At 60.0% G+C, this 24,176-nt stretch overlaps 1 protein-coding gene across 1 annotated transcript; it reads right to left on the reverse strand.

Moving 5' to 3' along the window:
* Window positions 1-719: 719 nt before the first annotated feature.
* Ttyh3 (tweety family member 3) lies at window positions 720-24,170 on the reverse strand. Its single transcript, XM_013023543.1, has 14 exons — window positions 24,001-24,170; window positions 14,147-14,316; window positions 13,944-14,055; window positions 13,618-13,838; window positions 13,287-13,382; window positions 12,026-12,098; window positions 11,734-11,809; window positions 11,287-11,342; window positions 10,549-10,641; window positions 8,805-8,897; window positions 8,493-8,629; window positions 5,843-6,016; window positions 5,429-5,504; window positions 720-3,319 (listed from the first exon to the last, which is right to left on the reverse strand). The coding sequence occupies exons 1-14, from the start codon at window positions 24,121-24,123 to the stop codon at window positions 3,245-3,247; spliced, it is 1,575 nt and encodes a 524-aa protein (XP_012878997.1). The 5' UTR covers window positions 24,124-24,170; the 3' UTR covers window positions 720-3,244.
* Window positions 24,171-24,176: the final 6 nt, after the last annotated feature.

The following is a 24,176-nucleotide window of genomic DNA, read 5'->3' on the forward strand; positions in this document are numbered from 1 at the left end:
AGAGCACAAGCCTTGAGCACAAGAGCTCAAGATCAGCACGAGTTCAAGCCTCAGGACTGGCACACACAGTAGGCCATGTTACCCAGGCCACTCTATCCATGGAAGCCTGGAGCCTTAAGGGCACCCCACTCCACGCCCCTCCTCCCACCTCCTCAGGTCGCTTGTCTGGAGCAGCTGAGCTGGAAAGCGGTGGAAAGGGCTGCTGGGCACTGGGGACAGGAGAGGGCGCTGCTCCAGGACCTCCACAGGTGCCCACTTGTGCCCCAAGCTGGATGTCAGGTGTGTCTGCCCCCCATCCCTCTGTGCACCCAGTTTGGGACACAGCTGGCCGAGGCAGCTCCCCCCAACTCCTGATATCTCCCCAGGAGGCAAGGACCATCACAGGGCTGCAGGTAAGGCAGCTTAGCTTCTAAGAGGAAACCCAAACTCCAGCCCCATGGTGGTACAGGTCCCTCGTGACTGCCAGGAGTGACAGCAGGGGGAACCAAGTCTCAGGATCTGGGGGCTGCAGCCCTGTCCTGAAGACCCCAAGCCTCCCTCAACCTGTCTACCTATCAACCACGTGGACCCCCCAACCGTTGGGTAGGTGGGGCACACTGCAGGGAATGCCTTCCAACCCACCCACCCAACCAGTCAGCCCCTGCCTGTGGCCACCCTGCATGCTGCCAGGGGCCTCCACACCCCAGAAAAAAAGACGCCGTTTTTCAAAATCCTTTTATTTTAAAACATGAAACCCAAGCTGAATAGAAACCACAGAAATTACATGGACAAGATTTTTTTTTCTTTTTTAGTATTTGCCAAGAAAAATAAAGTCCCCCCAAGAAATAAAATCCACCCCCCTCCCCAGTCTTACAAAACAAAAACACGGCGACAGGACACAGCCAAGGCCCTGCGGAGGCTGGAGGGGCACGCGGGACCGGCGCTCCGGTGTTAGTTCACACGTAGTTAAGATGCAGGGTGGAGGGGGCGGGGAGGCCAGTCTGAATGAATCCGTATGTATAACACATAGACGGGCATGGCACACAACCATTATGGTTAAACACAAAAATGCCCACAGAGGGCCCTGGTCATCTGGTCCTCCTGGCTGGGCTGGGCAGGTTTGGGGAGGGGGTTGCATAGTGAGGTGGATGGAAGTCACCAGGAAAAGGGGGTTCAAGGCTGACACCCCAACCAGACCCTCCACTTCCTAAACCTTGCCCCGCCTAAACCTGGGGAAATGGACCCCTGCAGAGCACCCAAGAGCCTGCCCTGCTGGGCGGGGCACCACCTGATGGCTGAGTGCGCTTGGCCTCCCTGTCCCCAGCCATCAGGTCTCTGGGGTCTCAGGGCAGGGTCCCATCACGGGGCAGCTGGCCCCAACCTGCTGCCTGAGGGAAGGTCACTGGGAAGGGAGGCAAATGGTTCCCAAAACTCAGAAAAGGAGACCAGGGGGCAAAGTGGCTCCCCTCCATGGGCAGTGGAGTACGAACCCCTTCACTTGGCCCTCTCCCCTGGCGAGCCTCCCTGAGGAAGCTCATGGCCGGGCATGTGGGCACACGATGTCTGGGCAGCACCGGCCTCTCGTGCTATGTGCATTCAACTGTGGGCAGCGTGTGCTTCGGTGCTGCTGAGGCGGGCACCCAGGCGGGCACAGCCTTGGCCAGGAACGTGCCCTCGGCAGGCAGAGCTCCGAGGAATGCCTGGTTCCTGGAGTGAGGCCAGGAACTCGGGGTGCTCCCCTAAGGCTCAGGGCTGACGCCCAGTCCCCACGCCCCTGCCCACCCCCTTTTTGGTCCGACACCAGCAGAGAAGGGTTTGGAAGGCAGAGCAGGGCAGTCTCAGCCCAGGGAGGGGTGAGGCCGGTCCTGCGGCTGCGCCGCTGCCCTGCTCTGCTACTCCAGGAGGGAGCAACAGGTCTGTCTGTAAACTGCCTCCTGCCACAGGGTCCCTGTGGCCCACTGGACACACCTGGCCCTGGCCTCGCCGTCCTGGCTGGCCAGGGCTCCGTCCACGTGGTGACTTGTGGCTCGCAGCCACCATGGCAGGAAGCACAGCAAACATTGTACACTGACACCAAAAGCACCTTAGGGGAGCCTGTCCCCCGCTTCACAGGAAGGGTGCCTGAGGCTGCATCTGCCCAGGGAGGGAGGGGTCTCCAGGCCCTCCGGACAGCCTGTAGGCCTGCAGTCCCTCCCAACAGCACCCCTTGAGGAAAGAGCCCCTTCCACCCAGGTTCCCAGCCGCAGGGCTGGATGCAGGCTCCGGGCCGGACGCAGGGTCAAACTCGCGGGCTCTCGTGCCCAGCGGGCTGGTGGAGGCTGGGAGTGAGGTTAGTGGTTAGTCCCCAGACGGGCTTCAGGGGCTGGGGGCGCTTTCACAGACTGTTTGGATCCCATCCCCAGGCTGGGCTCCAGGGACACGGCACCTGTCCTGGGTGGAAATGGGACGGAGGAGGGGGAGGGGCGGCGTCCAGCTCAGCCCTCGCCCGCCTGCACTAGAGATGATGAACATGGTTAGTGCAAAAAACGAACCCGACGAAGCTGCCAAGTCTTTGGGAGGGGGAAGGGATTTGGCACCAAGAGGGCAGCCAGCACTGGAAGGCCAGTGAGGGAGCTGCACTGGGCAAGTGCATCTGCTGTCCTGGCAGTGCTGGGCCAGCGGGGGGGGGCGGGGCGGGGCGGAGAGGGGGCCTCTCTGGAGGCTTGGGAGCTGGAGGGAGAAGCAAAGCCAGGACTGAGCGCGGCTGGACGTGGTCAGGCAGGCGCTGGATGCTGCAGAAAGACGCGCGCATTGGGGCAGACGAGTGGGAGGGTGTGGGCCTGTCCCTCGGTTGCCAGCAATGCCAGGCAGGGGTTTCCTGTGAATGAAGATGTGACCCCAGGGATACAGGGTCAGCGCAGGTGCCAGTGCCATCAGGGGAGTCCAAGAGCCGCGGGGGGGGGGTGGCAGAGCGGGCAGGAGAGGCCAGGGCTGTGATGCGGAGTCTGGAGGGCCACCTGCAGAAGGCGCACATGAGCACAGAAGCACCTGGCACAGAGCGGGGCTCAGTAAGTCCAAGAGAGTGGAAGGACACGGGAGAAGGCCAGGCAGGGCCAGGGCATGGTGGCAGCGTCTATCTTGTGACCCAGGCAGGGATGGGGGTCCAGAGCGCCCTGCAGGGAGAGGGGGGAGGGGCGGGCTCCGGCGGCCTCGGTGGCAGCAGTGCTGGCTCAGGAGGGGTGGGTGGGTGGCACGGGGCAGGTGGCGCGAGGCGGGCGTCGGGCGTCTAGTGCGCACTGCTGCTGGAGTCGGGGCGAGGCTGGCTCGTGGCGAGGTATTTGGCTCTCATGCTGGACGTGTACTGAGGAGAAAGGAGCGCGTCAGCGAGGCGCGGGGTGCCGTGAGCCAGGCCGACCCTAGGAAGACTGCCAGAGCGCAGTGCCCCGTGCCCGTTGGCAGAGCCCTAGGGCAGAGGGTCCAGGAAGAGCCCGCTGGCCCTCAGCCTGCACCCGGCGGAGAGCAGTCATCTGCAGCTCCCAGGGCCCCACCAGGACCAGCATCAAGCATCTAGACAGAGCCCTGCCAGCCCTGCAAGGCCCTCACTCCACCTGGGACCTGAATGCCCTTCCAGGCTGCCCACCAGCCTCCGCCACAGACACTCGGCCCAGCTGGAGTGACTGCTGCCCACACAAGCAGGGCCCCACTCGGGCTGTGGCTCAGGGAGGTTGCAGCCTGCACCCTTCAGCAGGAATGGGAAGGGTTCCGTGAGTGTGCGCATGTGTGTGTGCGAGTACATGTGTGTGTGTGCGTGACTGAGAGTGCACATGCAATGCATGTGGGTGAGTGCACGTAAGTATGTATGCATGTGTGCGCACATGCATGTAAGTGAATGCATGTGTGTGCGCTGGAGGACATACAGGTGGATAAAGCCTATACTAAAGCTGGGCAGTAGTGAAGAATTCACATGCCCTTGGCGAGGGGAAAGGCCCAGGCTGGTCCTGGGTCACCAGCGGTCAGAGCGCTCGACAGGCTGGCCTTATCTATCTCAGGTGGGCTCCCAACACCCCAGACTCCAGGCTGCTCCTGTAGCCCCCTGAGCAGTGTGCCGATGTGCCCCAGGTCCCTGGCAGCCCTCTGGGGCACTAGAAGGTTGCAAGCAGCCCATGAGCCATGGAGCAGGGAGGAGCGGGAGAGGAGGGCGGGCCGGGGAGTCATGTCATTCCATGGACATGCAGCAGTGACAGGGGACACGGGGGGTAGGACAGCTGGTGGAATGGGACAGTGGGTGGCAGCAACCCTTGAACAGGGATGGTGGGAGGAGCGTGCACGCTCATCTGCACACCTGTGTGCACAGGCCCACCTGCAGTGCTGCACCAGAACCGCCCCTTGGGCTGGGATCCATGCTTAAGCCCCGGAGGAGCTCTCCGGCTGCAGTGGACGTGGCCCTCCCAGGGCAGAGGGAGGGGGGCAGGGAGGCCGGGCAGGGGCAGGAGTGGAGGCAGGGAAACCTGGCGCGGGCTCACTGCTGCACTGAGACCATGGGCTTGGGCCCACGCCTGAGGTCTCTGGCTGTGCTGGACTGTCGGCACTGGACCTGGCACAGTGGGGCCTGAAGTCAGCCATGGTGGGGGGCAGTGGTGAGCGGAGGGTGCGAGGCATGGAGGCGCAGGCGGTGGCCGTGCGGGGCAGGGGGGGGACTGGGTGTGTCAGTACCTGTCACTCTGAGGGCACAGCTACCACAGCGTTCGGGCACTGTCCATGGGTTTAAATTGCCAGCCCGTGTGGCTGCCAGAGTCCAAGGCAGCCAGATAGCGCTAGGAGGGCCCGGGGTGGGAGGGGTGCAGGAGAGAGAGAGAGAGAGGAGGCGTCCTCAACGCTAGGGCGCGGCGGCCGCAGGAGACGGTGGGACAGAGGGGCCGAGGGAGGGCGGCTGGGTGGTGCTGACAGGTGCCTGCAGCCTGGCATGGCCTCTGGGCCTACCAGGCCCTGGTACAGGTCCTGAGCCCAGGCAGCAGCCACTGTACTGTAGGCAACTGTGCTTCTGAAGCAAGATGGCCTCCTACAGCCCCTCAGCCTGTCTTGCAGCCCACTTCCCTGGAAGCCGGGCTCTGCCGGCTCCTCTTTGGCACCAAGTTCACCCTGTCCCCTCGTGTCTGTGCCAATCTCAAGGCCCAGGCTGCAAGAGCCAGGGCTGAGGCACCCAGGCAAAGGAAAGAAAGGAAGCCAGGCCCACCCTGGGCAGTCCAGCGTGAAGGCAAGAAAGCGGGGAGCCCCTGCGGTGCGGCTGAGGGAGAGCGATGCTCTGCCCTCTCTCCCCGGCTCCCCAAGGCTGGTGAGAACCAGGATCCCCCTAGGTGCACCTGCTTCAGACGCCTCGGCTGGTGACTCCCCCGTGGTCACGGCGACCCCAGAGAGCACCAGCAGACCCCCCGGAAGGCCAGGGCCCCCCCACCTCCTGTCCTGGACTTACTGAGGGCGGTGGGGACTCGCGCCCAATGAGAGGGGTGTTCTCACAGCGGGGATTCTGGAAATTGGCATTCTGGCTCCTGAGGCGAGAGGGGAGAGAGCGACAGTGAGTGACCACTGGCCAGGGGGCCCATCTATGAGAGGTCCCTGTGACTGCCCGGCCCCGGCTCTGCCTGGCACCTGATCTAACTCCACAGACTGGCACCACTGCTCTCACTAGGGTCTGTGAGCCCAGAAGAGTCACATGGGCTGAGTAGCCTCCAGTGCCCACCCGGAACCCACCTATGCCCTGGCTGCCTGCCCACCCACAGGGCCGCAAGGCCATCCCATGGGAGCCAGGCCCCGCCTCGGCCTCTCCTTCCTGCCGCCTGGCAGGGCCCGCTGTCCCCTGGGCTCCCCGGGACCCACATGTACTCACATGTACTCGGTGACCGGGGCGTTGCTGACCGTGTGCGCAGCGGCTGGGATGCTGGCCTCGCTGCCGTAGCTGCTCCCACAGCTGTAGAGGCTGGGCATGTGGACGCGGTACAGGCTGTCCTGTGCCTGCCGCTGCCCCGGGGCCGCCTCCTCCTCCCCGTCTTCCTCAGGGCCCCTGTGAGAAGGCCAGGATGCATGCTCAGTGTCATAGGATGAAGCTGGCCATGGCCCATGGGTGGCGCTGATGTGGACATGGGCTCCAGGCCTAGCTGTTCACATTGAGGAACTAGTCCAGTAGCCGTGGCCTTTGAGCGGGTGCTAAGAGACCACCCGGTGTGTCCTACCCTGGGCCCTGTCCCACCATCGGCATGCTGAAAGCAGCGTGCAAACACCCCAAATCCCTGAGCACAGAGGCTATGCTGCTCCCCTTTGGCTCTGTGGCCAGGCCCTGCCACGCTGGCACCCTCCTGTCCTGATAGGACGCAGGGCTGGGCTGCAGGCAGGACGCACCTCAGGGGTGGCGCAGTGCCCTCACCTGTGGCGGATCACCTGGCCCTGGTGTGTCCTTTTACAGCCCCCCCCCTTTTATAGTCAGGGACATCAAAGCCAGGTGGCTAAGTAACTTTCCCAGCCCCACTATCAGCAAGGTAGAGCCAGGATCTGAATCCAGCCGCAGGCTTCCAGAGCTGGGCTCTTACCGCCCTTCCTCCTCACCACTGCCAGCACCTCAGCACATCACTCCTGCTCAGTACCATCAAATACCACAGCACTGCTATCACTGCCGCCATCCCTGCCACACCACCACCACCGTTACCACCCACCCCCAGCTTCATCCCAATCACCACAAGCTCCACAACAAGTATCACCAAGAAACAATCCAGGCCAAGGGAGGTCCCAGACAGAGCAAAGAGGCAGGAGGGAGACAAAGAGAGATTCAAATAGGGAAGGAAGACATCATACCAGCTGGGAGCCAGTGGTTCATACCTGTAGTCCTAGCTACTTAGGAGGCTGAGATCTGAGGATGGAGGTTCAAAGCCAACCCAGGCAAGAAAGTCCTTGACACTCTTATCTCCAATAAACCACTCAGAAAGCCGGAAGTGGTGCTGTGGCTCAAGTGGTAGAGTGCTAGGCTTGAGCTGAAAAGCTCCGAGACAGCGCCCAGGCCCAGAGTTCAAGCACCATGAACAATTAAAAAAAAGAGTCAAACCATCTCTCTTGACAGATGATTTGTTCCTGGATTTAACAGCCCAACCCTGCAGATGCCACAAAACCTTCCAGATCTGATAGACACTTTTGGTAACAGAGGAGAAAATAAAACCAACACTGAGAAATCCCTCACACCTGCCATTCTAACTACTCAGGAGGCTGAGATATGAGGATCGCAATTTGAAGCTAGTCCAGACAGGAAAGTTTGTGAGACTCTTATTTCCAATTAACCCCCCAAAAGCCAGAAATGGAGCTGTGACTCAAGTGGTAGAGCACTTGCCTTGAGCTGAAGAGCTCAGGGACAGTGCCTAGGCCCAGAGTTTAAACCCCACAATTGACAACAACAAAAAAAATTGCATTCTCAATAACTTCAAAAACACTAAAAATACCTTGGTACAACGTAAGCAAGGAAGTGAAAGATCTCTACAATGAAAACTGTAAAATCTTAAAGAGACTGAAGAAAATGCTAGAAGATGGAAGGACCTCCATGCTCACAGATGGGCAGACACCATGAAATCAGCAATACTTCCAAAAATAATCTACAAAGTCAACGCAATACCCACCAAAGTCCCAATGTTATGTTTTACAAAAACAGAAAACCCAACCCAAGGGCTAGGTGCTGGTGGCTCATGCCTGTAATCCTAGCTACTCAGGAGGCTGAGATCTGAAGATCCAGTTTGAAGCCAGACTGAGTAAGAAAGTCCTTGAGACTCTAATCTCCAATTAAGCATCAGAGAACCAGAAGTGGTACTGTGGCTAAAAGTGATAGAGCGCTGGCCTGAGCAAAAGAGCTCAGGGATAGTGCCCAGGCCACGAGTTCAAGCCTTGTGCCTAACCAAGAAATAAAATAAAAGATAAAAGAAATGAAAAACCAATCCAAAAATTCATATGGAAGCATAAAAAGATCGCAAATAGCAAGCACAATCCTGCATAGAAAGATTGTGGCAGGGCCACGGGGCCACTGTGGCCAGGCACAGAGGCAGAAATCTCTGACTCGACTGTACTATAGAGCCGCGGTGACAATGCTGTGCGACGGATGGAATTGGCCTGGAGCTATTGGCGCCATGCTGGGCTACAAGCAGCAGCCTACATGGGAAGGGAGACAGAAAAAGTCAGGAAGCTGGGTACGGGGCCCTCAGAAAAGGAGTCTGCACTCCCACACTCCAACTTCCAAGTTAATATTCTGGTTCCCACCAGGCCATGGCTGCCAGATGACCCCCCTGTGGAAGCTGAGCCCACACAGCGTCCTCCCAGCCTGAGCTCTGCAGGCCTGCACTGGGGCAGGCAAGGCTGGCCTGGGAGTTCTTCTAGACTGTTTCTTCTCTTCTCATCTGGGACTGCCAGACTCTGAGGTGCTAGAGACCCAGACAGTGAACACACAAGGATGTGTTTTTCTGTCTCCTCTGGGGACTAGGCTGCCCCCTCCTGGACGTATGGGGGCTCACCTCTTCTGCTGCCAGGTGTGGGGAATGCTGCAGACGATGGAGCTGAACATGAGAGCCGTGACGAAGGAGAAGAGAGCCAGGTAGATGAGGCCCTCCACGCCGTCGTAGCAGAAGCCCATCAGCGCCTGCACGTAGTCCTGGCCGGCATGGGCGAGGCACCACGCCAGAGATGGGAGAAAGAACGTTAGAGGCAGGCAGCTGAGGCCGGCCTGCAAGGCCCATGCCTGGCCACCGTGGCCTCCTGGCCCTGCCTCAGAGTTGGGCTACCCCTCCCCAGCAGCATCCCCCTCCTCTCCCCACAGTGGTCCTCACCAGGTGCAGGCTGCGGCAGTCCACCAGGGCTGTGAGGTGCTGGAGGTTCACTTCTGTGCCGTTCAGCACCTCCTGGACTCGGAGCAGGTGGTCCTGGGGAGCAGGCACCACGTGAGGTCAGTGCCATGTCTCCTGCTAAGTCTCCGAGCCACCCCTTAGCCTGTAACCTGCTGCTAAGCCTCCAAGCCACCCCTTAACCTGTAACCTGCTGCTAAGCCTCCAAGCGACTCCTCTAGCCTGTAACCTGCTGCCGAGGCCACCTGACCCCAGCCTCAAGCACAGGCCCTGAGGACCCTGGGCCTTCAGAATTGGCAATCAGTTGGGTATAGTGGTGTACACCTGTAATCCCCGTTATTCTGAAAGCAGAGGTAGGAAGGACGATTGAAGCCTAGGCAAAACCCTATCTTAGCGACAAGCTAAAAAAAAAAAAAAAAGCAAAAGTACTAAAGGTGTGGCTCAAGATGTGGCAGCCTTAGGGGACACAGAGAAGGGAGATCTCACCCACAGTGCATTCAGATGCCACTGTATGTGTACATGTGTGTGTGCAGCCCAGGTGTGCACATATGCACACATGTACAGAGACAACCATGGAGACATGGCCCAGCCCCTCCGGGCTGATACAGCTCCGGCTGGGCAAGTGATGGATGCCGGGCTGCCAGCAGCAGCACAGATTCTAAGCACCACTGTGATCCTCCAATGGTTTCAGGAAGACGGAGCTTCCTGTCACCAGCAAAGAGTGGCCTAAAACCCATGCGCTGAAGCCCCATCCCAGAGCCCTACTGTTCAGAGGTTGGTGGGAGGGAGTGGAATCCTCATAAGGAAAGATCAGAATGCAGCTGCACAGGGGATGGCCTAAGGACACGGGAGGCCAGTGTTCGTGGGCCCAGACTGGTGCGCCCACCCACCCACAAGGCAAAGCATAAAATCAAAGCAAAGAACCTGCTGGCTGGCTTTTTTTTTTTTTAATGGCAAGCACTGGGGTTTGAACTCAGGGCATCACACTTGCTAGGCAGGAGGGTCTGCCACTTGAGACAACTCCCAGCCATTTTTTTGCATTAGTTTTTTCTCAAGTAGGATCTCCCCTAACCTGGGGAGGAGGGGCAGCCAAGACTGGGAGCCTATTTACACTGGCTCACTTGGTTGACTGAAATTATTGCCTGGGCTGGCCTGGAACTTGATCTTCCAGATCTCTGCTTCCCAAGTAGCTGGTGTTACAGGCATGTACCACTAGCCTGGTTTGTTGTTTGTTTGTGAAGTTTCACAGAGAAAACTCTGCTGTTTCCCCTGGGGCAGAGCCCATGAGACTTGCTCTCTGCTATCCCTGGAACCAGGCACTGCCTGCCGGGACCCTAGGGAGATTTTGGGGGCCTAGGCCTGTTAGATGCCAAATGCCACCTAAAAGCTGGTCTTTTATTTTCTATGTAAAGAGTCTGTAAGATTTTCAATATAACCAGCACCATCCTCTTTAAGGGCCTACCAGAAATCCCCAGGAAAAAGAATGGGAGGGAAAGGTGGAGGAGCAATCAGGGCACCCTGCCCAACAATGCCTCACCCTATCAGGATGCTCTACTGACCCCACCTAATCAGGGTACGCTACCCCACAACCCCTCATCCAATCAGGATGCCTCTTCTGCAGCCCTTCACCCAATCAGGGTGCCCCACCCTCCGTCTCCTCAGCCAATCAGGGCACCCTAACCCATAGTCCCTCACCCAGGCAGGGTGACCTGCTCCCCCAGCTCCTCACCTTGGAGGCTGGGTTTTCCCGAGTGACACTCTTCAGCAGCTCGGCAACAATGTCCTGCATCTCCACCAGCGCCTTGTGGCTACCCGACAGCTTCTGCTCCACAGAAAGGCTTGGCTTTGAGTGGCTGAGCCACCATGTCACTCGTCCCACCCCCTCCTGCACACGGGCAGCTGCGAGGGCACTCTTGTTCCCCCCGCAGTCTCCGCACTAGAGACCCCCGCAGCAGTGCCCGAGAGCGAATGGGCATCCTCAATACTTTTGCAACTTTTGCATCAAGCTCTGGCTGGCCTCCAGTTCCCAAATCCCACTTGCTGGTATTACAGGAATGCACCACTAAGCCTAGCCTAGACAAGTAAGTTTTAAAGACCCTCAGGGCCATACAATCTCAGGAGCACGATAGGCTGAGGGCAAAGGGAGTGACTAGTCAGGGCTGCCAACCCCTTCCAATGGGCACCTGCTCAAAGGCTTCCCGGGACTCCTCCCGTATCTGCCTGTGCTCAGTGGTCAGCTCTGTCTCTGTCCCCTTAGGAAGGAAAGGAGCCATGCCAGGGAGGCAGTGGCATCAAGCAGGTCACTAGGGTAGCAAGTATAGGGCAGTGAGTGACACACCATCCACCCAGAATTCTGGCTGTGTGGGCTTGGAGACAGAGCAGGGCCTGCCCCACCTCCCCATGGACAAGTGCTTTGGCCTCTCTGTATGTCCCCTGCACCCAAGCCCCAGACTAGCCCACCTCTCACCTGCTGGAAGGGGTTGGCGGCACGGGGTGAGCAGGCCAGGTAGTACTGCAGGATGTCTGCAGAGACAGGGGGAGCGGGATGAGGGGCGGCCAGTGTATGTGTGTCTGCGTGCAAGTACAGGTCTGCATGCGTGCATGCCTCCTGTGCTAGCACGTGTGTGCATGTGTGTGAGGAGGAGCAGTGTCCTGGGGGACAGATGTGTACCACCACCACAACCAGACTCAGAAAAAGCCTTTAGAAGGATGCTGCATCCTGGCTCACGCCTGCCCTTTCCCTGTCTAAAGGCTTCCTCCACAGAGCAAAGCCCTGACGCCCAGGACCAGGTCCTGCTGCCCTTCCACCCTCTCCTGGCCCAGCTGGTCGATCTGCTTCCTCACAAGCACTGCATGGGAGGCTGTCTCAATGACTCCCGTGCGGCACGCAGGGCATCACGGCCTGGCTACTCACCCCCACTCAGCACAGTGTACTCGTCCACCACCTTGGTCACGTAGGTGTCAGGGCTCACGCAGAAGTCACTGGAGCCCTGTGGTGCATACAGGCAGGGAGGGGGTGACCAAGCTGGGCCTCAGAGGGAATCTGTACCCACCCTAGGCTACAAACTGACCCTGGGAAGGGGGTACAAACTGACCCCAGGGTCTGTGAATCTAGGGACATGGATGGGCAGTACCCAGGAGTGTGGTTCCCCTCCCCTAACACCACGGCCCAACAGACAGGGACTGCTGGTCCCCCAGCCACTCACCACAGACACAGCCAGCTCCAAGCCCAGTGCACCCCAGCTGATGACCAGGGCCAGGACCCCCAGCAAGCAGACCCTTGAGGCAGAGAAGAGCAGTTAGCAGCCCCCAGGCTGGGGGAAAGGGACACGCCACACCCTGGGCTGTAGGAGAGGGTGCCAGGCTCTTGAACACATCTGGGGGTCTGGATCACAGGGACTGTGGCTTTTCCAGTGGCCTGCTCTGTCACAGATGCCTCAGGCTCAATGCCTGGGCAGTACCAGGCTGGGGCACGGCCTGGCCAGCTCAACACTGGGGCTGCAGGGTGGGCTTGGACTTGGCTAAAGACCAGGTAACTCTGTGGGTTTCACCGCCCTGTCCTCCAGCTTTCCCTGGGGTCTTCTCTTCACTAGACCTCCTCTCTGCTTTCATCTCACTGAGGCCCAACGAGCGTGAGCCTCAGGGGCTCACTGACCTGGGCCAGACCAGGATCTCCAACACTGCTGGACCTCACCCAGAGCCCCAAGATTTGTGGGATCAGTTCTTCACCGCTACCACCTTCTAGTTCCCTTTAGTCCAGCCAGAGAGGCCTTCTGAGCCCCTCTGCCGCCCAGTTCCTCTGCAGACCTACAAACTAGCCACTTAGCATCCTTCCACGTTCTCCATTTTGGAGCTCTTAGGTGAGACATGCAAATTGTAGACAGCTGTGCTGCCCGCCCTGCCATCCCTGCTTCTTCTCCTCCAGGGTGTTGTCACCTGACCTTCTGTACAGCTGGCCACTCATCCTTCGCTCAGCTACACACGGCAGGGCCTGGGGGGTTCTCTGGACTCTCCGAGAGCCTGGGAGGTGGCTATGCAGGTGTTCAGCACTTAACTGCTGTGGGCAAGCTGTCACTCCTGCCGTCTTACAGAGGAGGAGACAGGGGACCTCCATAGCTTACTGTGCCACCTGCCCCATCCCAGCAGCGCAGGGGCAGCAGAGCAGGGATGGAGGCCTGGGGGAGTCCCTCAGTACCTGGGGCCCTGGGAAGGTGGTAGACTCTCAGAGTCTCCCAGGGAAGGAACCCAACGGGCAGCTGAGCTGAGCCCAGTCTGCAGCAAGTGGCCAGCGAGGCAGGCTATGGCCTGGGCTCTGCAAGGATGTCTTAGAGTAGCCCCCTCCACAAGAACCCCCTCCTCAGGCAGTGTGGGGTCACACTTCAGACCACAGAGCTGATGGGGGTGACTGTGTGCCAGTGCCTCACCCTGCCCCTCTGCCTTGCGGCCCACAGGTGCCCCTAGACTCACCCGACCAGAATGCCCTTGGAGCTTCGGATGAGGCCCACCAGCACCAGGAGGCAGATGATCACATCGAGCAACAGCAGGCCCAGGTAGCCCAGCCACCTGTCGGCACACAGGGCGTGGGCAGGTACAGAGGGGGACTGGATGGTGGGGTCAGGCTGGGTGGCCAGGAAGGGCATTCACAGGAAACTGGGACCTGGGGCCTGGCATCCACTGTCAGAGACCTCCAGCTGTGCTGCCCACCACCCATTATGTCTCAGGTACTAACTAGGTGCTGAGGACGCCTCGTGGCCCAGGCGCAGTGAGCCATCCAGGGAGGACGGGAACCCCGGCGCACCTGTACCAGTCGTAGAGATCCACCTGCTCGGCCAGAGCCTCCAGCGACACGCCGGGGTTCCTCCAAAAGGGAATGGCCGCTGTGTAGCCCTGCAGCGTCTCCAGCAAGCCCTGCAGCCGCTGCACAGCTCTCAGGGGTTCAGGCCTCCCGGCCATTTGCCGTGCCAGGCTCTGCAGGCTGGGCTCTGCCGTGCGGTTCAGGGCTGCCACAGTGTCCCACACCTGCGGGGGACCAGCCGCAGTTGAGGCCAGGAGCCCAGGCTGGAACGGAGGCCTGGCACGGGGAAGATGCCGCCACCCCCAAACCCTAACCCTGCAGCCACTCACGCGGTCCTCGACCCCTGACACAGTGCGGTTGGCGTGTCGGAGCGAGTAGGTGGCCCGGTGGACGCCATCACTGGTCTCACCATTACCGTAAAATCCCACTGCGATGCCAGCGCTGGAGAAGGCAGAGCAGTGAGCAAGCAGTAGCAGCAGCGGGGCCCTGCCCGCCCCCCTGCCCCTCCCCTCCTTCCCCCCAGCAGGCTCACCTGCAGACTAGCGTGGCAATGATGACACACCAGGCGGTGCAGCAGCAGTCCGCGTCCAGGTGCTCGTCGCTCTTGCGCCGCCGGCAGCACAGCCAGAAGGAGTAGAAGAGAAGGAAGAGGAGGTCCAGGGCGAGGCAGGCCAGGGCCACGGCTCCTACCAGCAACAGTGCCTGAGGGAGGGGAGGGCACAAGCACGTTAGAGGGCCTCAGCACGTGGGACAGGGACAGGAAATTCCATGCCTGCCCCTCAATGCACAGGCCAATGCACCTCCCGGGGCCTGGGAGGTGAAGGTCTGGTGGCCACCCTGGACTTGCACCTTCAACTGCATTGTGTATCAGAACTCAACCTCCATGTGGGCAGGCCAGCGTACAAGCTCCAGGTCTCCATCAAGGCCTCCATGCACGCCCCAAGGATATGGAGGGAGGGGTGTCCCCAGCAGGGGGCCTAGGGTCAGTGCCACACTAGGCCCTAAGCACACACCCAGGGTGGCACGCAGCCACAGAGCAGGGTTCCCTGTCCTGCCACCAGCTTGGGGCTGCTCCTCCCCTCTCCTCCCTCAGTCCTGGGAAGGACCGCTGCCCCCCAGCCAGCTTCCCTGTACTCTCAGCATGTGAGGGCAGTGTGAGGGTCTTCGGGGCTGTTAGGCAGGGAAAGGTGAGCGCTGCCTGGCTGATTAGTCTAAGTGCCCACTCCACAAACATCTGGGGGCTCGCATGGGAGGGCTAGGTCTTGAGCCAGTGTAGGACTGAGGGCTGGGCACTGTCTGCGGCACTCAACTACACTTGATGAGAAGGGGCAGGCCCCCCCATACCACTCACACATCAGGAAGTCCTGGGGACACCAGGCCAGGTGCAGGTGGCATTCCCCCTTGGCACCCTGGCTCTGGTGCTGTGTTCCCTTGGGACATGGCAGATTTCCCACCCCCCTCTCCCCAGGCTGGCACCCACAGAAGAGGATGCATTGCATACACAGCGAGATTCCCGGAGCCCTGCTGTGGGAGAGGGATGGTACTAGTCCTCTCCCCCTGGGCACAGCACTTTTCAGTCTGCCTGGCCACCTGCTTCACCAGCAAATAAGCTGCTGAGAAGGCAGAGAAAGGACCAGGCCCCAAATCCCTACATTCAAATGCAGCCCTTGTGGGGGAGAGGGTAGCTGGCTGTCCCCAAAGCCTGAACATGGGGACTTGTTGGGGCAGAATGCCCCCTGCTGGGACCCACTGAGACAAGAGGTCCTGGATCAGCAGTGCTGGTCCCCAGTGGGCTGTCACCCAGGAGACAGTTGCCAGGCAGAAGGTGGCAGACACTGCTTTCCCTAAAGTCATCTAGTTCCACCCGTGGAGGCAGCCTGTTCACCTTCTGCCCTGCCATGAAGGAGCTGACCAGAACCTGCATATCCAGAACCTTCACAGTCCAAAGCCACACTGCTGGCTGGGGGGAGGCTGAGCTGCCCACACAGGGGGCACTCAGGAGGCTTGGACCCCACCAGGAGGCTGAAGTTACAGCTGGCTGCACTGGCAGGCTGAGGGGGAAGGGAGAGAGTTGTCACCTCCTGAGCCCAGGGCTCCCTTAGGCCCTAGATGCTCGGTCCAGAGGGGCCACCGTGCACATGCAGAAGTGGAGAGGAATCAGGCACTAACGACAGGCCAGGGGCCAGTCACCTGGTAACGAGGGCCTTGACAGTCCTGTACCCCGGTGCCAGGCCCCGCACAGTGGCTGTCAATAAACACTAGTGTTCCAACTGCAATGTCCCCTCACCTGCTCTCAGCTGGGCATGGCCCAGCCCCATCTTGGCCCCGTACTGGCCAGGTCCCTTCAGTGGGCTCTCCCAGGGCCAGCTCATTCCCTGACACCTCTACTCCACATCTAGAACACATACACTCCTGGATTTTACAGGAGGCTCTGACAGCGGCAGGGCCGGGCTGTCCAGCTGCTCACAGGACACAAGCAGTGCTCCCAGTCTGGTTTTTCTCCTCCATGTGCTGGGAGCACACACTCCCATTTGCCAGATGGGAAAACAGAGACCTAAGATAATGGGATCTGGGATGGTGGGGACCCCAGCAGCATGAAGCTCAGTACATATGCCACTAGGTGCCTGGCACCTGCAGGGAGCCAGCTAAATTTCACCATAGGTAACCTACAGAAACGGCTGGAAGATAGAGGGGCCATGGACCAGAGAGGCGGTCCCTCAGCTAGATGTGCTGGTACTGGTCAGCTCCTTCATGACAGACAGCCTGCCCCCAGGTGGTGGGCGCTGTAACACACAGGGCTGGGTAGGAACGTGAGGCTGCGTTTCTCTCCACTAGGGTCATGAGAGCTGAGCCAATGGGAGGAAAGCTTTGAGCAGCACCTTGGCAGACCCGGCCTCCACAGGGCTGGGTGGGGCAGGGCCCAGCTCCACAGCTCTGAGGGCGCCCCGGTGCTGCTGCACCTGACATGTCTCCACCCACGGCAGGTGCTCACACGTGCATGCGCCTGCTCAGTCACAGCCATGGGAACATGCAGCCTCCACACTCCACAGGCTCTGAGCCCCCGGACATCTGCAAACACCAACAGCTAGGGACAAGGGACTCCCCACTGAGGAATATGGCAAGGCCAGGGCCAGCCCCAAGAAACCCCAAGCATAGGTACTTGAAGGGAGCAATGTCCTGGGGCCAGGCTAAAAGCCAATGCAAGAAGACCACAAGTTCAAAACCAGCCTGGCCTACACAGGAAAAACTATCTCCAAAAACAGGACAACAGAAAGGAATGTGTCCTGGGACTTGGAGGGAGGAGGGGAGGTGTCACCCAAGGGCACCAGAGTCACCGAAGCCATGCAGGCAGTGATTGGAATGCTATCTTGCCCATACCAACCTTGCTGAAGCCATCGCTACCCCCAGGATCCTGCACACAGAGGGATTCGGCCTCACTGTAGGTAAGCTGAAGCCCCTCCACCACCCCACTCCCAACTCCAAGTCTGGGCAGCCCTCTCTCCAGCAGGACCCATGCTTACCACCTGAGGCAGGAGCCAGGTGGCCAGGTCTCTACCAGGCCAGCCTGATTCAGCCCCACAGGTCAGCCTGGGCGCTGTGAAGAGTGTCACGGCAGGCATGACCAATGACCATGGCTGGGACTGCAGCCAGGTCCCTGGAGGATGCATTCCACGGGGCCAGGCTGATGGATAGGTGCTGGAGCAGCCACCACTGTCCAAAGACCCATTCAGGACAAGGATGGAAAATGCCTCTTCAGCACTGAGCTGACTACATGGAACTTTCCATCCATGGTACAAGTGACATCCGGGCTCCATCGGGCAGGACTGCGCAGGCCGACCACCCTCCCTGAACCTTGGGGGCAGCCTAGGCTGGGCCTCTGGGGTCTCATAGGTCTGAGGGCCTAGAACTGGGTCCTGGGTCCCTGACTTGGGACATGGTAAAGATTAGGACCCCTTGCTCCCTGCAACACCCTGGGTGTTAAGAGTACAGGAAGTCTTGGTGGAGGGGTGCAGGCACAGGTGAAAGAATATGGCTGTCTGGGCATGGCACATTCAGTGGCTGGAGCTGTAAGGCCTGGCAGGGATGTGGGACGGGAGTGGGAGGCTCCACCGCATGGACAGGAAGAGCAAAGATAGGCCACCTGGTGCTGCCTGCACCCACTTCCTCTCCATGCTGCTCTACTTCCTGTGGTCCCTGGGCATGGCACCTGTCCGCCACTGCTAGCACCTCACCCACATAAGACTAGGCTCAGCACCAGCACATTCTTGAGAGCAGGGAGTGGGCTCACCTTGGGCAGCCAGTGCCTAAGCTGAAGGCAGAGGAGTTTGTGGTTCTGCCTAGAAACCCTAGCCGTGGTGGGCTGGAAGAACACAGGCTGAGTGTGCCTGTCACACAGATAGATAGCTGCCCTACTGGAAGGCAGGTATGAGCACCACTGTCATACTGCTGGCCACCAGCAGGGGGGGCCACAAACACACCGAGTCACACCTGCATGCCTGCAGCAGGGGAGAATCCCCACACCTGCCAGTCTGCAGCTAGTAGTCTGCAGGCCCTCCCACCCCTGCAGCAGGCTGATCCTCAGCGTCCCCGCTGTGTGTGTGGGGGGGGGGCTGCACTCTAGGAGGGCAGAGCTCAAAGAAGCCGTGTGCCAGGACCCAGTGCCAGCAGTGCCCAGGGAGTGGCCTGGCAGCACCGCATTACCACAGTGGGTGTGATGACGCACACGGGAGGGCTGAGGGAAGGGGAGTGGGGCCTCCATCTGCCGTGGGCTGTTCCCACAGCAGCCCTGGATCTGCTAGAAGACACAAGGCTGGGTGTCTGAGCAGTGCGCCCCACTCGTATCCTGGGCCACCAGAGGAAAAGGGGAGCAGAGAAGCCCCCAGCGCTGAGCCCCCACCTGGGGTAGCACTGCAGACACACGGCTGGCTCCGCCTGCACAAGTTACCCCCACAGCCCCGAGTCCGGGAGTCACTGGCCACCGGTGGGCAGCAGCACATGGAGCTAGCACTGGCAGCTAGGAGGTTGGCTGACCCTTCCATGGGGAGTCACCAGCCTGCAGAGAGATCTGCTTGCCGAGCCCAGGCTGCTGAGGTTCCGGGCTTGCTGTGGAACCCCAGCCCCCATCCCCAACACACTTGGCAGAGGCTCCCAGCCACGCAGGCCAGAAATTAAAAACAGATTTTCCACGGGCCGGGCTTACGTTTCATGAATTCCATGACTGTGAGCTCTTGGTGGGGCCTGGACAAAGTGCGGCTGCCGGTAGTCTTGTGGGGACTGGAAAGCAGAGCCCTAAAACTTTCTGCACGGACTGCTTGTGTTCACACCCTCCTGGAATGGCCTGGAACGAGCCCTCCCCCCCGCACCCCTGCCCTCCCACAAGCCTGGAGCCAGTTCAAGTACAGGGACCACAGCCCCCCTACAGCCCACACCACCCTGCCCTCACCATGAGCATCTGCATCTGCCCGTGCTGCTGCACACCTGGCTACCCTGGGGACAGGCCCCGGGCCTCACACCCCAAGACTTCTCAAGGGACCCCCCACAATGGCGAGGAACCCATCCCAAGGCGGACAGTGGAGCATGGGCATACTGGGCCTGGCACCCTCCTCCGAGGAAGGCTGCCTGGCCTAACAAAGTGGGTAATGCCCCCATGCCATGCCAGCCCGTTCCTTTGGGTCAGGCCTCAGGTCCTAACAGGAGGGGGCAGGGGGAGGGTGTGCCAACTGAGGGCCAAGCAAGAGCGGCTGTGCAGGTGTGCGTGAAGGCGGGCTCTGAGAATAGAAGGAATCGGGCCTTGGGCAGCCAGGCCTTGGGCCATGCCTCTCCGGGTGCCCCACGCCCTCTCCTGGCTGTGGACAGAACAAAAGCAGCTTGTGACTGGCTGTCACCAAGCACTGGCTGGAGGTGCAGCTCTAAGACAGGCCATGTCCCAGCACATGGGCATTGCTGCCCTGCAGATGACGGGGCCTCCAGCAGGCGGAGTGGGTGACACGGCACAGTGCCCAGGGTCCATGCTGGGCTTGCATCCTCACCTCCTGGCAGGGCTAGGTGTCATGGGACCAGTCCCTCCTCTGGCTGGCACTTCCCATTCTGCTGACCCCAGGCCCTGTGCTGAGGCCTGGGTTCCTCTTCCTGGGCCTCAGCAGAGCCCATGGGGGAAGGGCACAGCCCTGAACTCAAGTCCAGTCCATGGGGAGAGGAGCAGGCACGAGCTGGAGCCACAGCCCTGGTCCAAGGCCACAGTCAGTGTCCAGCTACCAGGGACACTGTGCTGCCATCCCGGACAGTGCAGCACAGACACCAACAAAGCTCCCTGGGCAGGGGCCTGGGGTTCAGGTGACAGAGCATGGGTTAGACAAGTTGGGGCCCCAGCCAAGAGTAGGAGGCAGGGAGGATCTCTGCAAGAGGAGCCCAAGATCTGGACTAGGAAGGCCAAGCAAACCCAGAAGTGGGCAGGGGGCCCTGCAGATGGCCTGGGCAGACCTGAGAGCTAGGAAGTTGGGTGTCTGCAGACAGAATGACCCCCTCCCCCTCAGCTGACTTGTTTTTCATGTGCATGTAGCCTTGGTGAGCTCTGAACTCATCCTCCTGCCTCTTCCTCCTGAGCGCTGAGATTACAGGCAGACACTGTCATCCCCAGCCAGCAGAAGCTTTCCCAAAGACTTCTCTTCTCCAGGAAGACTGAGGGCACAGGACTGTGATCAGAGGCCTGAGGGCTCGTGGGCCCAGAGCTGGCCACTGCCTCCTCTCAGTCTCAAAAGCCAGGCCACCACACAGCTGAAGACCAGGACAGCTCCAGGGTAGGGCTGAGGGTGGTGCTACCTCCCTTACACACACACACACACACACACACACACACAGAGTGCACAGGGAGCTCTGGGAATTGCAGCCTCATCTACTCATCTACTCCTGCCACTAAGTGGCACCAACCAAACTAGGCCTCTGCATTCTCCCCTGGACTCAGCACCAACCACAATGGATAAATGCAGAGCAACTGGACTTAGGCTGGACCTTCCCTGCTTCACTAGTGTCAAGCCCCAGCTCTGCATCCCCACCAGTGCCTAGTCCATCAGCTCCTGCCCACCTGTGGCTTGTTCTAGAAGCTTCCACAAGGCTCTCTGGGGTGCTTGTCACTGGCAACTTCAGGATAGTGACCGTCATGGTGGGGTACTGGGGGGAACATCTGGAGGCAAAGCCACAAACACATCTAAACTACAGCATGTCTAATGAGCAGATGGCATGCCGGGCACGGCTCCTCATGCCTGTCATCCAGCCACTGGCAAAGCGTAAATTAGGGAGGACATGGTTCAAGCCCAACTGCGTCAAAAATTTAATGAGACCTGTCTCAATTTAAAAAAACTAAACAAACCTGGGTGTGGTGGTATATGCCTGTCTCCCCAGCGACTTGGAGGAGTAAGTGAGAGGACCCAAGCCCAGGCTGGCTGAGGCTAAGAATGGGAAATAACTACCTGAAAGATAACTAAAGCAAAAAATAAATACCAAGGGCTGGGCGGTGTGGTACAGTAGCTCAAGACGCTGGGTTCAAACCCCAGTGCCATCAAGAAAAGGAAGGGAGAGGAGGAGGAGGGAGGAGGAGGAGGAAGAGGAGGAGGAAGAAGAAGATAAGGAGGAGGAGGAGGGGGAGGAGGAAGAAGAAGATAAGGAGGAGGAGGAGGGGGAGGGGAAGGCGGCGACAGCAGTAGCAACCAGAAAGCATACAGCGGGACTCTGCTTTCAAGTGGTGCCCACCCCACAGATGTGGCCGACTCCAGCCAGAGGGCTCCATTGTGCTCCCATTGAACATGCCCAGCCTTGGTAAGCTGAAGACAGGCGATAAGGCTGCTTTTTTAGCCAGAGCTCATTTCCTGAGTAGTGGAGAGGATGACATTGAGGGCCGCCAGCCAGGAGGAAGACGTGGCTACTCTGTCACCCGCCTGCCACTGGCCTTGTAACCCAGGGGCTTTGCTCTGCTAGGAAACCATTCAGCCAGAGCCCAGAGCCCTCTGCGTAGTCACACTGAGCTTGTGGGCAGCACATTCCCCCGTGCCATGTGGATAGAGGGCCTCTCCCTTGCACTGAGCTCACACTCAGGCTTCTCTGCCTCAGGGCCTTTGCACATGTTCTTCTTACTAACATTTTCTTCCCACCACTTAAATCTTACTAAACAACTGAGCATTCAGGGCTGGGTAATTATGTACCCAAGGTAAGCATTACCTACTACCTGGAAGGCCCCCTGCAAGCCAGGGCTAGCCTGGTACCTGGAGCAATCAGGAGATGGGCTGACCTCAGCAGACCACCTAGCTGGAAGAGTCTTCATGGCCTGCCAGGCAAACACCTTCTCCAGGAAGCCTTCCTAGACTGCTGAGCCCCTGCAGTCCCTTTTTCAGCCCTATAAAGGTTTCCCATCATCAACTGGCAGTAACTGGCCTGCCCTGAACTGCCCAGACTGAGCCAGACTGGGAGCAGACCCAGGGTTAATGGTGGGGTGTGAGGGTGAATAGGAAATAAGGAAGCAAAGATCCCAGAAGGAGACCCAGTGGTCTGTACCCCAAGCATCTCTCATCTCCCCAGGTCAGGATAAGCCAGGGTTCACTACCTCATGGACCCTCCCCCAGTCTCCCAGCCAGCATCATCTCACAGAGGTTGGACAAGCCTCACGCACATCTGGGCCCACCCATGCATCCAGGAAGGGCCTTTCTGCTCCCACCCCTCCCCCACCCCAAGCAGCCCTGTTGTTTCAGGATAATGTGAAGAGCCCCAGAGACATCAAGTCCCCCCCCCCCGCCCCCCGCCTAAAAAGCTCTGGCCGTGAGGAGGGCAGGGGCAGGAGGCATGTCCACAGACCCACGTCAGGAGCAGAGGCGGCGGCGGGGGATGGAGACAGGTTGCTTTCCACACCGTGAATTATTCAGTGGCTAATTCTGCTCCTCGGAGAGAAGGCAGGAGAGTGAGTCAGAGCCCTCCCACGGTGGAGAGGAGTGGAGCGGGGCAGCAAAGGGGCAGAGCAGGCCCTGCTAGGGCTCAGGGCCCTACCACGGGCCAGCAGAGTAGAAGAGTCTGGCCAGCACCCCCAGATCCCCATGGGCCACCCACAGATACCTGGTCCCCTTCCCTCCTTGCCACCTGTGGTGGAATCTAGGCCCTGGCTGCTGCCCCCACATGCAGGTGGCTCCCCACAGGCCACAGGAAACAGCCATCAGTAACCCAGGTGGCTCCAGGTTATCACCTTCAGAACCAGCAATGGGGCCAAAAGCTCAAGGCAGATATTCACGCAGAGGCCTCCCTGCTGTTTCTGAGCCTGCATGCCTAGGCCAATCCCTGGCCCTCTTTCTAATCGGCTTAGGGACTCAATCAGCTGGTGGCCCCAGGTTGGGGGGGGGCCATGGAGGGGGAGTTGGAGGCGCAGCCAGTTCTCAGGCACCCTCCACTTCCGGTTCTCCTCCTCTGGATAAGAGAGGCTGCCTGGGGCAGAATTGGTGAGGTGACACACAGCCTGGGAACAGTGTGTTCCCATGCCACTGTGGGGATCTGCATGATCACCCAGGAAAACCCTGAATTGCTTGGGGAGATTGGGAGACCTGGTCTCACACACACCCCAACACCCCCCCCTCCCTGCTCTGTAATCGGGATCCCCAAGCAGGAAGGAAAAGTCCACAGCCTGGTCTCCTGCCTTACACTCAAGTGAGAGTGTAGTGGCACCAGGGCTTGGCATGACCCCAGCCTGGGGCTCCACTGAGAGAGGGGTTGAGAAGGGCCCCAGGCCCCCAGCTCTGCCCCTTCCTGGCACTCCTTGCAGCCCTCTTGTCTTGTCTCCCTGCAGCCTGGCCTCCCTTCCCTCCCCTCCCCGCCTGCTGGCAGCCAGGTCTCCCACAGCTACACACCGCACTGTGTGCACACGCCACAGGCTGACCGAGGAACAGGGGGTCATTACCAGCCACAGAGGATTGGCATCTGCCCAGACCACTCACCCACCAAACGCCTGGCAGGGATTCCCCAAGCCGGGGCCAAAGGACTGGATGAGGAATTCCCTCCTGCCCGCACTCCTGCCTGGGCTGAGCTCTGGCCCCAGGGCGGGTGGGGGGCCCTGGAGTCCCCGGGGAGAAGGCGAGGGGGGTGGGATCTGCTGGGGATCAGCACCAGGCGGACCCCCAAGGATGGAGGACTAGGTCTCCATGCACCCGGATCCACCAACCACACAGGGGGCCTTGGAGAGGCTGGGGGTGGGGGGGACCCTCGGGGGAGGCCCGGAAGCGGTGAGGACCCCCCCCCATTAGAAGCTGGAGGGGGTGAGGACCCTCGACGGAGGCCGCAGGGTTTGGACCCTCGATGGAGGGGACCCTGCCTGGAAGTGGGGAGTCTTGGGACCCCGACCCTGGGGGCGCGTGTCACCTGCTGGTAGTCGGCGTCTTCGGGCCGGAACTGGCTGCTGGTGGCCTCCCACCGCAGGTCGAAGTGGGGCAGCCGGTGCAGGAGGCTCACCCACCAGGGCGCCGCGTAGCTGACCCCGGCCATGGCGGGCCCGACGCCGCGCCGCTGCGCGGGGCTCCCTCGCCTTCCCCGGGCGC

This window comes from Dipodomys ordii, unplaced genomic scaffold, assembly GCF_000151885.1.
Source record: "Dipodomys ordii isolate 6190 unplaced genomic scaffold, Dord_2.0 Scaffold68, whole genome shotgun sequence".
Lineage (NCBI taxonomy): Eukaryota > Metazoa > Chordata > Mammalia > Rodentia > Heteromyidae > Dipodomys > Dipodomys ordii.